General features: G+C 52.3%; 1 protein-coding gene across 1 annotated transcript in view; it reads left to right on the top strand.

Annotated features, from left to right (window-relative positions):
- Positions 1-13,048, top strand: part of LOC143276080 (uncharacterized) — a 51,020-nt gene extending 37,972 nt beyond the window's left edge. The window contains exons 11-13 of the mRNA XM_076580468.1: positions 1-1,877; positions 1,972-11,257; positions 11,352-13,048. The exon at positions 1-1,877 is cut by the window's left edge and continues 19 nt beyond it. Coding sequence (XP_076436583.1) covers positions 1-1,877; positions 1,972-10,986 — 10,892 coding nt within the window. The 3' untranslated portion in view covers positions 10,987-11,257; positions 11,352-13,048. The remainder of the gene's footprint in view (positions 1,878-1,971; positions 11,258-11,351) is intronic.
- Positions 13,049-15,103: the final 2,055 nt, after the last annotated feature.

Raw genomic sequence — 15,103 nt, 5'->3', positions numbered from 1 at the left:
AGCAGGTACTACAGCAGATGAGCCATCTGCAGACAGCCCAGCAACAGATGGCTGCCTCCATCCACAGTCTGCAGCAACAGCTGGCCACCCTGCTGCCTGGCTCACAGCTACCCGCCCTCCAGGGGCCACCTGCACACCTGTCTGCTGCACCTGTTGTTCAGGGAACACCTGCACACCTGTCTGCTACACCTGTTGTTCAGGGAACACCTGCACACTTGTCTGGTGCACCTGTTGTTCAGGGAACACCTGCACACCTGTCTGCTACACCTGCCATCCAGACGCCGGCCCCTCACCTGTCAGCGATGTTCCCCCCTGCTGTCCACAGGACAGGTCCCCCCAGCAGTCAGCAGTGCGCCCCTCTCCCCAACCCTCAGGACATCGCTGGAGTCTCCCCCACCCCCAACACCCACATCGCTCTTGGTTTTGTGGCTCCATCCACCCCCCTCCTGCCCCCCTCCCTCCCCACCCTCACCAACAGGCAGGTCTCTGTGAACTGTGGGAGCGTTGCCATGGCAGCGCCTCATCTGATGCAGCCTGCCAGTGTGTCTCCACCCAGCCAGCAGTTCAGCAATGCTGGTTCTCTGTGTGGGGGTCAGGGGGTCGTCTGTGTTCCCCCCAGTGGGTACCTGTCCACCCAGGAGTTTGTCAACCCCCCCAACACACAGGTGTCTGCGGGGCAGGTGGTCCCTGCCTTCAGTGCTGACGGTGCCAGGAACACACACACCTCCACACTGTGCGGCTCACACGCTCAGTCACTGCTCACCACTCAGCTGGTGAGTCATGGGACTGACCTCCTGCCTGGGGGAACGGGTCGTTCACAGTGTGGGCAGTCAGTGCTTCAGTCCAACCCTTCACAGTGTGGGCAGTCAGTGCCTCAGTCCAACCCTTCACAGTGCGGGCAGTCAGTGCCTCAGTCCAACCCTTCACAGTGTGGGCAGTCAGTGCCTCAGTCCAACCCTTCACAGTGTGGGCAGTCAGTGCCTCAGTCCAACCCTTCACAGTGTGGGCAGTCAGTGCTTCAGTCCAACCCTTCACAGTGTGGGCAGTCAGTGCTTCAGTCCAACCCTTCACAGCTGTGTCCACCTCAGAGTTCCCAGGTGTGTCTTTCCCACCTGGTCATGCCCCAGCAGGCAGCCACTCTGCCCACCTCACACACAGGTAGTTGGAGCAGCAGCCACCTTCAGCCTCACAGTTCACAGGGTGTGTTGGAGCAGGCAGGGACGACTCAGCCAGGTGTCAAACAGGCAGGGACGACTCAGCCAGGTGTCAAACAGGCAGGGATGACTCAGCCAGGTGTCAAACAGGCAGGGACGACTCAGCCAGGTGTCAGACAGGCAGGGACGACTCAGCCAGGTGTCAAACAGGCAGTGACGACTCAGCCAGGTGTCACTCAGCCAGGTGTCAAACAGGCAGGGACGACTCAGCCAGGTGTCAAACAGGCAGGGACGACTCAGCCAGGTGTCACTCAGCCAGGTGTCAAACAGGCAGGGACGACTCAGCCAGGTGTCAGACAGGCAGGGACGACTCAGCCAGGTGTCACTCAGCCAGGTGTCAAACAGGCAGGGACGACTCAGCCAGGTGTCAAACAGGCAGTGTGTGAGCATCCCACTCAGCCAGGTGTAATGACCCTAACACCACAGCAGCAGCCAGTGTTTTTCTCCACCACCTCTGGACAGCAGGTGCTGACAGGGCAACAGCCATCGCTACACCAACAGCCATCATCACACCAACAGCCATCGCTACACCAACAGCCATCATCACACCAACAGCCATCATCACACCAACAGCCATCGCTACACCAACAGCCATCGTCACACCAACAGCCATCGCTACACCAACAGCCATCGTCACACCAACAGCCATCGCTCACACCAACAGCCATCATCACACCAACAGCCATCGTCACACCAACAGCCATCGCTACACCAACAGCCATCGTCACACCAACAGCCATCGTCGCTACACCAACAGCCATCGCCACACCAACAGCCATCATCACACCAACAGCCATCGTCACACCAACAGCCATCGCTACACCAACAGCCATCGTCACACCAACAGCCATCGTCACACCAGTTTCCCCAGGAGGTGAGTCAGTGGACTAACACAGGTGGTGACCCCCCTGCCCTGGTGGGCACACAGGTGAGCCAGGTGTCACAGACAGCGGCCACAGCCACACAGTACAGGTCAGTGCTGCAGGTGGAACCAGCCTGCAGCGTGTCAAACACAGCACTGCGCAGCGTGGTCAGCCAGCACTGGACGCTGCAGCAACAGCAGCAGCAGCAGACGCTGACGGTGGGTCAGCAGAAGCAGACGGCGACGCCCCATCCCATGGTGGTGACGTGGATCCAGCCAGGACAACCAGGTGTGGCCCTCAACCTGCTTCCTCACTCCCTGCAGGGGGGGCGGCCCCCTCTCAGTCGCGGTTCTGCCAGCCTGGGTCAGTCACAGCCAGCCAGCCTTGGTCTACAGCAGTCATCACCACAACAGGAACAGTCCATTTCTTCACAGCAGTTGCCACGGCAGCAGGACCAGTCCATTGCTCTACAGCAGTCGTCACAGCACCAGGAGCATTCTGTTTGTGTACAGCAGTCATCACAGCAACTGGACCAGTCGATTTGTGTACAGCAGTCATCCTGGCAACAGGACCAGTCTATTTCTCAGCAGCAGTTGTCATGGCAACAGGACCAGCCCATTGCTGTACAGCAGTTGTCACAGCAACAGGACCAGTCAATCAGTTTACAGCAGTCAACACAGCAACAGGACCAGTTGATTCTCGTACAGCAGTCGTCACGGCAACAGAAGCAGTCCATTACTGAACAGCAGTTGTCAGGGGAACAGGAGCAGTCCATTTCTTCACAGCAGGGTCCAGAGCCACACATGCAAACGGAGCACCAGCAGTTGTTCAGACCCCCCCCCTACAGGACAGCCCCCCACAGACACAGAAAGTCTGCTGTCAACGCTGCAGTGCGTTCTGATCAGGGTCAGGACTGCAGCAAAGCTGCCCCCTCCAGGCGGAGAGAAGGGTCGGTGACAGACAGGGATGTGAACCCTGTGCTCCTCGTGTCTCCATGGCCTGTGGCCAGGGGCCCTGTGCCGCAGACCAAGAAGCCGCTGTCATTGTGTCCTGCAGGTGTCAACACTCCCCCCACCCCCCAGCCAGGTGTCAACACTCCCCCCACCCCCCAGTCAGGTGTCAACGCTCCCCCCACCCCCCAGTCAGGTGTCAACACTCCCCCCACCCCCCAGTCAGGTGTCAATACTCCCCCCACCCCCAAGTCAGGTGTCAACACTCCCCCCAGCCCCCAGTCAGGTGTCAACACTCCCCCCACCCCCAAGTCAGGTGTCAACACTCCCCCCACCCCCCAGCCAGGTGTCAATGCTCCCCCCACCCCCCAGCCAGGTGTCAACGCTCCCCCCACCCCCCAGCCAGGTGTCAATGCTCCCCCCACTCCCCAGCCAGGTGTCAACGCTTCCCCCACCTTACTGCTACAGCGCGGTGTGGGTGTGACACAGCTGTTGGTGTGTGCACGGCCACCCACACCAGGGGGCGTTGTTGTTGGCGCTGACAACACCCGGGGCCTGGTGGGTCCTGACCCAGGGGAGGTCACAGGGTCAGGGAGGCAGGGTGCTGTGGAGACAGGGGTGGGTACAGCGAGGAAGGGTGCAGTGACGTCAGGGTTGTCCAGGACCGTCCCTGCTGCTGTTGCTGCTGCTTTACCCGTGCAGTCTGTCTCCTCCCTGCCCCCACACTGTGCTGTGGTCACTTCAGTGTCGGACAGCCTGTCTCCCTCTGTCACCTGCCTCACCTCTCACACTGGCTCAGAGCCTCTCATGTCAGAACCTCTCGTGTCACACACTGGCTCAGAGCCTCTCGTGTCACACGCTGGCTCAGAGCCTCTCGTGTCACACACTGGCTCAGTGCCACAGACAATGTCATGGACAGTGATGGGTCAGGTGGTGTCGTCTTCAGTCCCGTCACATCTGATGCTGACCTCCCTGCCACAAACGGTCACATGGACTGTCCTGCCCCAAGGTCTGTCATCGTCTGTCTTGTCTTTGCCTGTGTCGTCCTCAGGTGTCCAACCGTCTGTCTCAACTAGCAGTTTACCACAGACAGTTGCTGTTCCTCAATTGTCGGATGTTATTTCCAAAAATGTCTTATTCACGTCCATGTCTCCAGCTTCTTCATCCTGCATCCTTCCTCACACACTGCGGACATCAGGACCTACACAGACATCAGGACCTACACAGACATCATTACTTCCAAAGACATCAGTACCTACACAGACATCAAGACCACAGACATCAGGACCTACACAGACATCAGGACCTACACAGACATCAGTACTTCCACAGACATCATTACTTCCACAGACATCAGTACCTACACAGACGTCAGGACCTACACAGACATCAGGACCTACACAGACATCAGTACTTCCACAGACATCATTACTTCCACAGACATCAGGACCTACACAGACATCAGGACCTACACAGACATCAGGACCACAGACATCAGGACCTACACAGACATCAGTACTTCCACAGACGTCAGGACCTACACAGACATCAGTACTTCCACAGACGTCAGGACCTACACAGACATCAGTACTTCCACAGACATCAGGACCTACACAGACGTCAGGACCTACACAGACATCAGTACTTCCACAGACGTCAGGACCTACACAGACATCAGGACCTACACAGACATCAGTACTTCCACAGACATCAGGATCCCTACAGACATCAGAACCTACACAGACATCAGCACACACAGCTGTATGGACTGCAGGAAGCAGGAAGAAGAAGAAGAAGACTGGCCACAGCAGTGCAGGAAGACAGCAGAGGCCCCGGGCCAAGAAGACAGGTGACCGTGGAAACACAGTAACAGCTGTGATCAGCACGTCACAAAATGAAGATGCTGCTGGCCCACAGAACGGAGGACAGATGTCACAAAGTGAAGATGCTGCTGGCCCACAGAACGGAGGACAGATGTCACAAAGTGAAGATGCTGCTGGCCCACAGAACGGAGGACACATGTCACAAAGTGAAGATGCTGCTGGCCCACAGAACAGAAGACAGATGTCACAAAGTGAAGATGCTGCTGGCCCACAGAACGGAGGACAGATGTCACAAAGTGAAGATGCTGCTGGCCCACAGAACGGAGGACAGATGTCACAAAGTGAAGATGCTGCTGGCCCACAGAACGGAAGACAGATGTCACAAAGTGAAGATGCTGCTGGCCCACAGAACGGAGGACAGATGTCACAAAGTGAAGATGCTGCTGGCCCACAGAACGGAGGACACATGTCACAAAGTGAAGATGCTGCTGGCCCACAGAACAGAAGACAGATGTCACAAAGTGAAGATGCTGCTGGCCCACAGAACGGAGGACACATGTCTGGCTCTGTGACGCACTCTGCTACAGGACAGCTCTCTGCCGTCAACGTGGCGTCACCTGTGTGTGATTGTGTTGTCAAGATGACTGCTGGTGTTGTCATGACCACTGCCAGTGTTGTCATGACCACTGGCAGTGTTGTCATGACAACTGGCAGTGTTGGGGTGACGATGACCAGTGCGGGAAATGGGCAGTGTGCAGGCAGGCTGGTGTTACCGGTTGGCAGAACACCCCCCCTCACCACCCTCCTCCTCCCCAGCGCCATGGTGCTGAGTGGGAGTCAGACCTTTCTGCTGTCCAACCCTGCCACTCACACACACCCTCCGCCCACACTTCTGGTCGGCCAGCCTCCCGCCCCAGTCACCATGACAACAGCGTCAAGCAGCTCCGCATCAGTGGCCTGTCCGGCTCCATGGGGAGTGACGTTATCTGAAGGTTCCTTCAGTCAGAACACAGCTGGCACAATGTGCAACTCAGTGCTGTCTGTGGTGAACCATAGTGGGTCCCCCTCACGTGCTGCAGTGAAGAACGTTCCTGTGGCACTGGTGTCAGTGTCATCATCAGGGCACACCAGAGTCACCTCTGTCCCGGCACTGAGGAACGCGCCTACACTGCTGATCCCAGACTCAGGGCTGACCCAAGGCACTGCTGTGGTCCACAGAACTGTGTGCACTGAGGGAAAAGAGAGTACACAACAACAGTTGCGAAAACAGTCCACAAAAGACATTTCTGTGTTGTCAGTGTCTGAAGCTTCTGTCGGCAGTGCTGACGGTCCTCTGAAAGGAAAACGTCCAAAGAAAAAACCTGATGCCAGAGAGCGAAGAAAGAAGCCAGCTGAGAAATTTTCGACAGCAGCAAGTAATGAAACCTCATGTGTGAAAAGAGATACCACTAATATTGTTGAAGGGGGTTCTGTATCAAACCCAGAAGTGTCAACAACCTTTCCTCCGGTGTCCATGGATGTTGTTTGTGATGTTCCCACCCCAAGAAGTGAAGTGAATGCTGTACAACTGGCTGAGAACAGGACTGTTTCTGAAAAAAGCTATCAAACGCCTTCTGGAAATCGACACTCTGGGGACAGGTCAGTCACTTTCCGTACAGACAGTGTTGTGCGTGGTGGTGGGTCTGTTGGTGGCACTGTAGAAGTGTCTGTGTCAGTCAGCAGGAACACTTCATCTGCATCACCAGCACCCACCAACACAGCGTTACTCAGCAGTCCTTCCTGCACCTTGGAGAAACTTGTAGTTCGTCCTTCACAAGCAGAACCTTCAGGTGATGCAAGTTGTTCCCATGTCACCAGTTCTCAGAAACAGGTTGGAGCTGTGGGTATCACACAGCCCGCTCTTGCTGCATCATCTCTGTCAGCGCCACAGCATCCAGTATCACTCACAGCCAGACCTGTGTCAGTTACTCAGCCTGTGATGGCTGTGGTTCCATCCCCTGCCCACAGCACGACGCTGACACAGCCATCATGGCAGAGGCTGTCCACAGGGGCGGGGCCTGTTCAGATCATTGATGTCACCATTCCCCATGCTCCGTCATCCGGGTGTGGAAGTTCCGTGGATCTGCCGTTCCGGTTTGTGCCACATTTAGGGACAGAGCCACAGCTGACGTTGCTGATGCCTCCACATGTCACACCCTCCCTGACCCCTGTGGCCAGCATGAGTCACGTGACCTCTGTAGATGACAGCATTGCTTCTCCACGTGTTCAGCTGTCTGGTTCGGATAAACATGCTCCTGAACTCATCAAGCACTTGCTGGACAGTACTCCGCAACGTTCGTCTGAAGTGGTCAGCTCATTTGTGACACTGTCCAGCAGCAGTGTTCCTTTCCTCACCTCATCACGTCCTCCTGCATCCATTGCCGCCCCTGGTCACCAGATAAAGCGGAGATCAAGTGACGGAATGCTGCTTCCACCAGACACTACACGAGTGCTTCAGCATGATGCAGCCACCAACCTGCGGGGTATGGTGACATCAGTACACACCGACACCCTATCCATTCAAAGCCTTCCCATTTCTTCACCGTGTGCTGGCACCACTGTGGCCCCACCGGATACCAGACCCCTTGTACCAGCCACATTCCCTGTTTCCCTGGCCACCTGCCCCCCGCAGACCACACACCTCCCCCCGCAGACCATACACCTCCCCCCGCAGACCACGCACCTCCCCCCGCAGACCACACACCTCCCTGAGCACTCCTTGCCCCACGTGCAGCACGTGTTGACGTCATCTCCACACAGCAGTGTCACCACTTCACCTGTCACTGTTGTGTCTTCACTGCCACAGCATCTTCAGGCCACACCCTCCTCCAGTTTTCCATTGAAGGTCGTTCCTTTGCAGGCTGCTCACGTTGCACAGCACTTGACAGAATCTCAGCTCGTGTCGGTTGCATCACATATCCATGAAGATCAAGCAGTGTTAGTTCCATCTGGCACACAACATGTTGCAGAATCCATCTCCCAACCACCATTGCAGGCCACACCTATGTGTCGAGGCCAGGCCACACCTAAAACCACCCAGTCCACACCCACATCCTGGGTCTCACCTACAGCTGCCCAAGCCACACCCACACCATTCCCCACCACAGTCACAGCATCACAGGCATCGCCCACACCATCCCAAGCTACATTCACATTACAGACCACACCCACATCACCTCAGGTCACACCTACACCATCCCAAGCTACAGTCACATCACAGGCCACACCCACAACATTGCAGGCCACACTCACGGCTTTGCAGGCCACACCCACAATGTTGCAGGCTACACCCAGAACAATGCAGGCCACACCCACAACCCTCCAAGCCCCGCCCAGTGGTTTTCCCGTCAGTGTGACCCCAGTGGGGGAGGGAAAGAGACAGATGATGTGCATCACCAGTCCCATGAACTTGCAGCAGCTGCAGGTTCTTCTGTCCCATCTGAAGCTGCCGGCTGGCTGTGTGGTGAAGCAGATCTGCTCCCCTGTCAAAGGCAAGGGGTCCCTGGCGGGGGTGGGCCTGGCAGAGATCACTGTGCCTGCTCCCTCCCTTCACTCCTCATCGGCTGTTGCTGACAGTGACACTGGTGGGAAGGGGACGTCAGGTTCTGGTGGTGTCACGAGGCAGCCTTCCCTTGCCACAACCCAGGGGCAGGACGGTCAGATCAGCATTGAAGGCAAGGTGCCTGGCAGAAGGACCGGTGCCAAAAAGTCTGTGGGCAGTCGTTCTGGAATGCAGAGGAGGAGCAGCAACAGCCGCAGTGTTGCCAGTTTGGTAGGAATGCAAGAGAGTATGTCCAGTGTTAATGTTAATCCTGTCACATCATTTGAACAGACTGTTAGTGCCAGTCCTGCCTCCACTATCTCCACAGCCAGACCAACAGGAAATACATCTGTTGAAGTCACACCATGTGTGTTCACATCGCCTGAGGCCACGCCCCCTGAAGCCACGCCTCCTGTTGTCGCAGTGTCTCAGGGCATAAGGCAGAGAGTTGGGAAGCCCAGGACCAAGGCTGGTAGTCGTCTGACCAACAGACAAGACTCAACCAAGTCGCATCCAGAGTTTGCAGCTGCTGAGTCTGCTCACACGAACCTGTTCACTACCAATAGTGGCACACAGGTGCTTGATACTTCAGCTGATGCATCTGCTGTCTCAGCTCAACATCCTTCTCCCAGAATGTGTCATCCATCTGACAGCCAACACTACAAGTACCTGACGTCAGCAACCACTTCTGTTCCACAGAGAACGGAGGCCCAGGAAGCACACCTGTCAGCTGTCCAGATATCTGAACCTTCACAGCCCGTTCCTTTCCTTTCTGTGAACTCAGACCTGGCAGTTGATGGGGGAACACATGTGATGCAAAGTGTGTCAGTTCTGGAGTCCACAGCAGTGCTCCCTGTCCTGCAGTCAGCATCCTCACTGCTGCAGAGGAGCGGTACCTCGAACAAACGGACAGACGCATTGTCTAGTGGACAGAACTCAACTGGAACAGTCATGAGCTCAGAGTCGGAGCATGGGCCTGACCTGTCAGCCTGTCCAGATCAGGTGGATTCTTGTCCACATCCACCTGTTAGGGATCGTTATGGAAACCAGCCTTCCACCAACGATTCTGGCTTCCACAAGTCTGGACCATTCAGCAGATGGTCAAAACTATCACAACCTAAACAGCCCAAGAGGAGAAAGTCTCAGTCATCAAAAACAGCAGTCATGGAAAAATGTGCATCAGTTACTGGAGAGGTCCACACAGTGCAGAGAGAACGCCACAGAGGACCCCCCAGCAGTCAGATGGCTGAACAACATGTTGTCCACACCAGTGAGTTGCAACGTGGTCCAAGTGCAGAAGGTACAACTGGGAGCTCTGTCAGGCTGGATTCTACTTTGCCCCCCTCCCCACCAACGATCACAGAGATGGAGGAGGAGGCAGCAGCATGTCCCAGTCATTCTGGCAGGTTCAGGACTGCCACTAGAAGCAATGTACCACTCTCTGTATCTTCCCATACTCTAACTCCCAGGACCACTGCTGCTCATAACTTCAGACCTGACTCTGATTCCTCAGTTGTTGTCCTCCAGCAGGTTTGTGATGCCCAGTCCACAGGCACGAGTGCTGCTTCTCAGTTTGGATTTGATGCTGCTTCGAGAAGTGGAAATGACATTTCTCAGCAAGTTCCTGCTTCTGCTGAAACAGGTAGGAGCAGTTTGATGTTTGATGATGTGTCCACAGCTAGGATCTCTGTCTCTCACCATCTGATACCTGACCATGTGTCTGTATCCAGGAGTAATGTGCCCCATGTTTCAAGGTCTGGTAACATGCAGACAACTGGGAACATTTCTCCTCACCATTCGGCATCTAGTGCATTCTCTACTGCCAGGAATAGTGATCATTTGACGTCGGACAGTGTGTCCTTGGTCAGGGATGCTGCTGGTCACGCCTGGCAGTCTGACCTCCCCCTGACAGCCAGGAGTTGTCCCCCTTGTGACTTTGTCGCTGACCACATACCCACAGTCAGAAGCAGCGCACCTCTCCACCTCCTGTCTCACACCGTCTCCATCACCAGGGGGAGTCCTCCTCACCTGGCCCCTGAGTCAGTCTGTGACGAGAGGAATGTGACGTCACAGCACGTGACACCAGACGGCCCCACGACAGCGAGGAACGGTGTGTATCACGTGGTTAGTGACACGGCCCTCACCACCGCCCCCTGTCCAGGCACCCCCACCACCTCCCCCTACCCAGGCACTCCCACCAGCAGCGGGGGCAACGTGACGCTGGTTTTGAACCCGCACCATGTGGACACGCTGCCTGTCTACACCACAGCCACTGTGGACCGCCTGCACACAGCCTCCCCCGCTGTGCTGCTGCCGTCCATGGAGCTGGATGACGTCAGCAGGGACGTGGAGCTGCTGTCAGGCCCTGGCTTCTTCCCCTTCCTGTCCACGTCATCACGCAGCAGGAACAGCTCCGGGGCCTCCAGCATTGAGCCGTCAATCACCATTGACCCCGCCCTCCTGCCCTATGACCTGATGCAGATGATGACTCATCAGGGGCTGGCACTGACGGTGACGGAGGTGGTGCCACCTGGTGTGAATGAAGATTCTGGATGAAACGGGCCGACAGAGAGTGGTGCCACCTGGTGTGAATGAAGATTCTGGATGAAACGGGCCGACAGAGAGTGGTGCCACCTGGTGTGAATGAAGATTCTGGATGAAACGGGCCGACAGAGTGGTGCCACCTGGTGTAAATGAAGATTCTGGATGAAATGGGCTGACAAAGAGTGGTGCCACCTGGTGTGAATGAAGATTCTGGATGAAACGGGCTGACAGTGGTGCCACCTGGTGTGAATGAAGATTCTGGATGAAATGGGCTGACAGAGTGGTGCCACCTGGTGTGAATGATGATTCTGGATGAAACGGGCTGACAGTGGTGCCACCTGGTGTGAATGATGATTCTGGATGAAACGGGCTGACAGTGGTGCCACCTGGTGTGAATGAAGATTCTGGATGAAACGGGCCGACAGAGAGTGGTGCCACCTGGTGTGAATGAAGATTCTGGATGAAATGGGCTGACAAAGAGTGGTGCCACCTGGTGTGAATGAAGATTCTGGATGAAACGGGCTGACAGTGGTGCCACCTGGTGTGAATGAAGATTCTGGATGAAACGGGCCGACAGAGAGTGGTGCCACCTGGTGTGAATGAAGATTCTGGATGAAACGGGCCGACAGTGGTGCCACCTGGTGTGAATGAAGATTCCGGCTGAACAGGCTGCTTGTTTTCACTGGCAGGGCGTAAGGGTTAGACGTGTGAGTTGTGCATTGGTGTGTGTGTGTGTGTGTGTGTGTGTGTTAGACATGTGATTTGTGCATTGGTGTGTGTGTGTGTGTGTGTGTGTGTGTTCATAATTATGTACCAAAATAAAGTATGCATTCAGTCTCGTGCATGTATGTATGTGTGTATCATTTTATCAGTTTGTTCTTTTTTTCTGTGCTTTAAATTTTTGTTAATCATTGCTTGTACTGAACGTGCATCATTTTCTTTGTGTAGCAAATTTATTGTCTGTTGAAATTATGAAGTTTCCTTTTGGTTTTAATGACTTGTGTGTTTTTAATCATGGCAAGATATATCTCGTATTGGTGTGTGGTATTTTCCTAATATGCATCATTGGAGAAGACTTGATTAAAATTGAAATGGCAAGAGGATAGCATGTGTTTGGCGTGGCTGAAATGACAGGGTGGAAAGAGTGTCAGTGAACATGTGTACACATCCCTTAACTTAAACGTAATTATTGTCATTGAGCATGTGTACAAACCCCTTAAACATGATTATATTTAATGAGCATGTGTACAGACCCCTTAAACATGATTATATTTAATGAGCATGTGTACAGACCCCTTAAACATGATTATATTTAATGAGCATGTGTACAGACCCCTTAAACAGGATTATATTTAATGAGCATGTGCACAGACCCCTTAAACACGATTATATTTAATGAGCATGTGTACAGACCCCTTAAACATGATTATATTCAATGAGCATGTGTACAGACCCCTTAAACATGATTATATTCAATGAGCATGTGTACAGACCCCTTAAACATGATTATATTTAATGAGCATGTGTACAGACCCCTTAAACATGATTATATTTAATGAGCATGTGTACAGACCCCTTAAACATATTGTCAGTGTGTATGTGTACAGACCCCTTAAGTTGAATATGTTGTCAGTGATCATGTGTACAGACCTCTTAAACACTGTCAATGAGCATGTGTACAGACCCCTTAAACACACTGTCACTGAGCTTATGTGCAGAGCCCTGAATTCAAAGAGTTGATGTGGGCCAACAATAACCGTAAAAAGAATGGTTTATGATAGTCCATATTGGATCAGTCAGTGGTGCCTTGAGTCAGTCTCTGATTATATATATATATGTGTGTGTGTGTGTGTGTGTGTGTGTGTGTGTGTGTGTGAATATATTCCGTCAGAATAATAGCACAAATAAAACCGGCAGTACATAATATTGGGATTTTATGGTTTTCAAAAAATGCTGGCATTCTTTTGAAAAAATAAATTTTAAAAAGAATTTTGCTCGATGGTTTTAACTAAGGTAAAATTATGATATTAACTGTGTCATTATTTTGCTGAACTGACACATTTGTAAGAATAAAGTTTTTGATCACTACTGCACCACGCCCGTTCGATTTGAGTGTGTGTGTGTGTGTGTGTGTGTGTGTGTGAGGCCTGACGATAACGAATTTGTTAATGGGTGCAGTGGAATTATCATGAATAGGTGTACTTCTCTACACCCAAGGCAAAAGGGAATGGTAGAATTTGACCAGAAAAAGTACGGATAAAGAGGCAAAGACATGAAGCATGTGCGTGTACACACGCACTGCGAAAAAGTGAAAAGCACACATTCATACATACATTATTTCATTTGCGCACATGTATGCATAGCAATTATTCGAACATAGCTGTGTCTTTTGAACCAGTAGCTTTCATGACTTGTGAAGTATTGAATTCTTCTTCCTCACACACACACACACACACACACACACACGTAGTGTCATTACTCATTTTGTTTACACACAGCGAATGAACACAAATACAAATTACAAATACACAACACAACGTCTTTCCTCGAGCATTGCGGAAGAAAGCTTCCACGTAGACGTCAATTGAATTTTCGTCACGAAAATGACGAGCAATGTCGAACTGTGACGTCGAGGAAGGTTTGTGGCTGACGGAACCAAAGCTGAAAGTCAGGCCACGAGGTGGTTGTACGCCACAAGATCTCTGGGGTAGGCCATAACTTAATCTTTTGTTTCCGTTTTGCAAAACCTCTTCTGTTTATGCTGTTTTTTGTTTTTTGTCATTCTTGTTTTTGTTTTAATTATATTTTTCAAAATCCAAACCAAGACAAGACATGTTTATAAAACACTGTCTGGTGGAAGTTTAAAGAAAGGAGTAATTGCAGTCACTAAGTTTGACATAGCCTGCTTATAGTTAGCTACTATTGCGGAATGACGCAGTTTCAGCGGCAGTTATTTCTGATGCTAATTGATTTTTCATCCAAAATTTATGACTTCAAATAGATATTGATCGTGAAAAAGTAGGATCCTTGCAGTGGAATGGGAGGTGAACTATCTTATAAAGTGATATGTATATGTTGTTATGTCAAAGCACTCAAGTTTGTCTTTGGGCGACTTTAAAGGTCGAGCGAACACACATCCACAATAATTACAGCTCAGAATACAGCACACAGTTTCAGAGTTTCAGAGTTTGTTTATTTCCATTAACTCTTCTGAGTCACAGAGAAACAAGGAAACCGGACAATAACAGGATGACGGCCACAGCTTGCGGTTTGCGTGAGCAAGGGAAGCCACTTTGATAAAAACCTTGAGATAAACACGAGTTGCTCCCCTTTACAAGTGCAATCTTTTAATTATGCAGATTCAGATGAAGATAAGTTGCTAAAATGGTAAAATCTGTATGCTTTAGAAAGCACGCTTTGAAATTTTACAGATACACACTTTTTGAACATTTTCAGTTTGAGAGAGAGAGATAGATAGACAGATGGAGAGAGAGAGAGAGAGAGAGAGAGAGAGAAGAATGTGGGTGTTTCTGGAATTTTCTTCTTTTTTTGTTTTGGTGCTGTAGACATCCATCCATCCATCTGTCTATCTGTTTGTCAGTCTGTCTTCCTTCCTACCTACCTGCCCACCTGTCTACCTACCTACCTACCTACCCACCTGTCTGCCCTACCTACCTACCTGACTACCTACCTACCTACCCACGTGTCTGCACTACCTACCTACCCACCTGTCTACACAACCTACCTACCTACCTACTGACCTGTCTACCCTACCTACCTACCTACCTACCTACCCACCTATCTGCCCTACCTACCAACCTGACTACCTACCTACCTACCTACCCACCTATCTACCTACCTACCCACTTGTCTGCCCTACCTACCTACCTGACTACCTACCTACCTACCCACCTGTCTACCTACCTACCTAATCACCTGTCTACCCTACCTACCTACCCACCTGTCTACCTACCTACCTACCCACTTGTCTGCCCTACCTACCTACCTGTCTACCCTATCTACCTACCTACCTGTCTACCTACCTACCTGTCTACCCTACCTACCCACCTGTCTACCTACCTATCTACCTGTCTACCTACCTATCTACCTGTCTACCTACCTACCTGTC

Source organism: Babylonia areolata, chromosome 31, assembly GCF_041734735.1.
Source record: "Babylonia areolata isolate BAREFJ2019XMU chromosome 31, ASM4173473v1, whole genome shotgun sequence".
NCBI lineage: Eukaryota > Metazoa > Mollusca > Gastropoda > Neogastropoda > Buccinidae > Babylonia > Babylonia areolata.
This window is presented reverse-complemented; position numbering and strand designations above follow the sequence as displayed.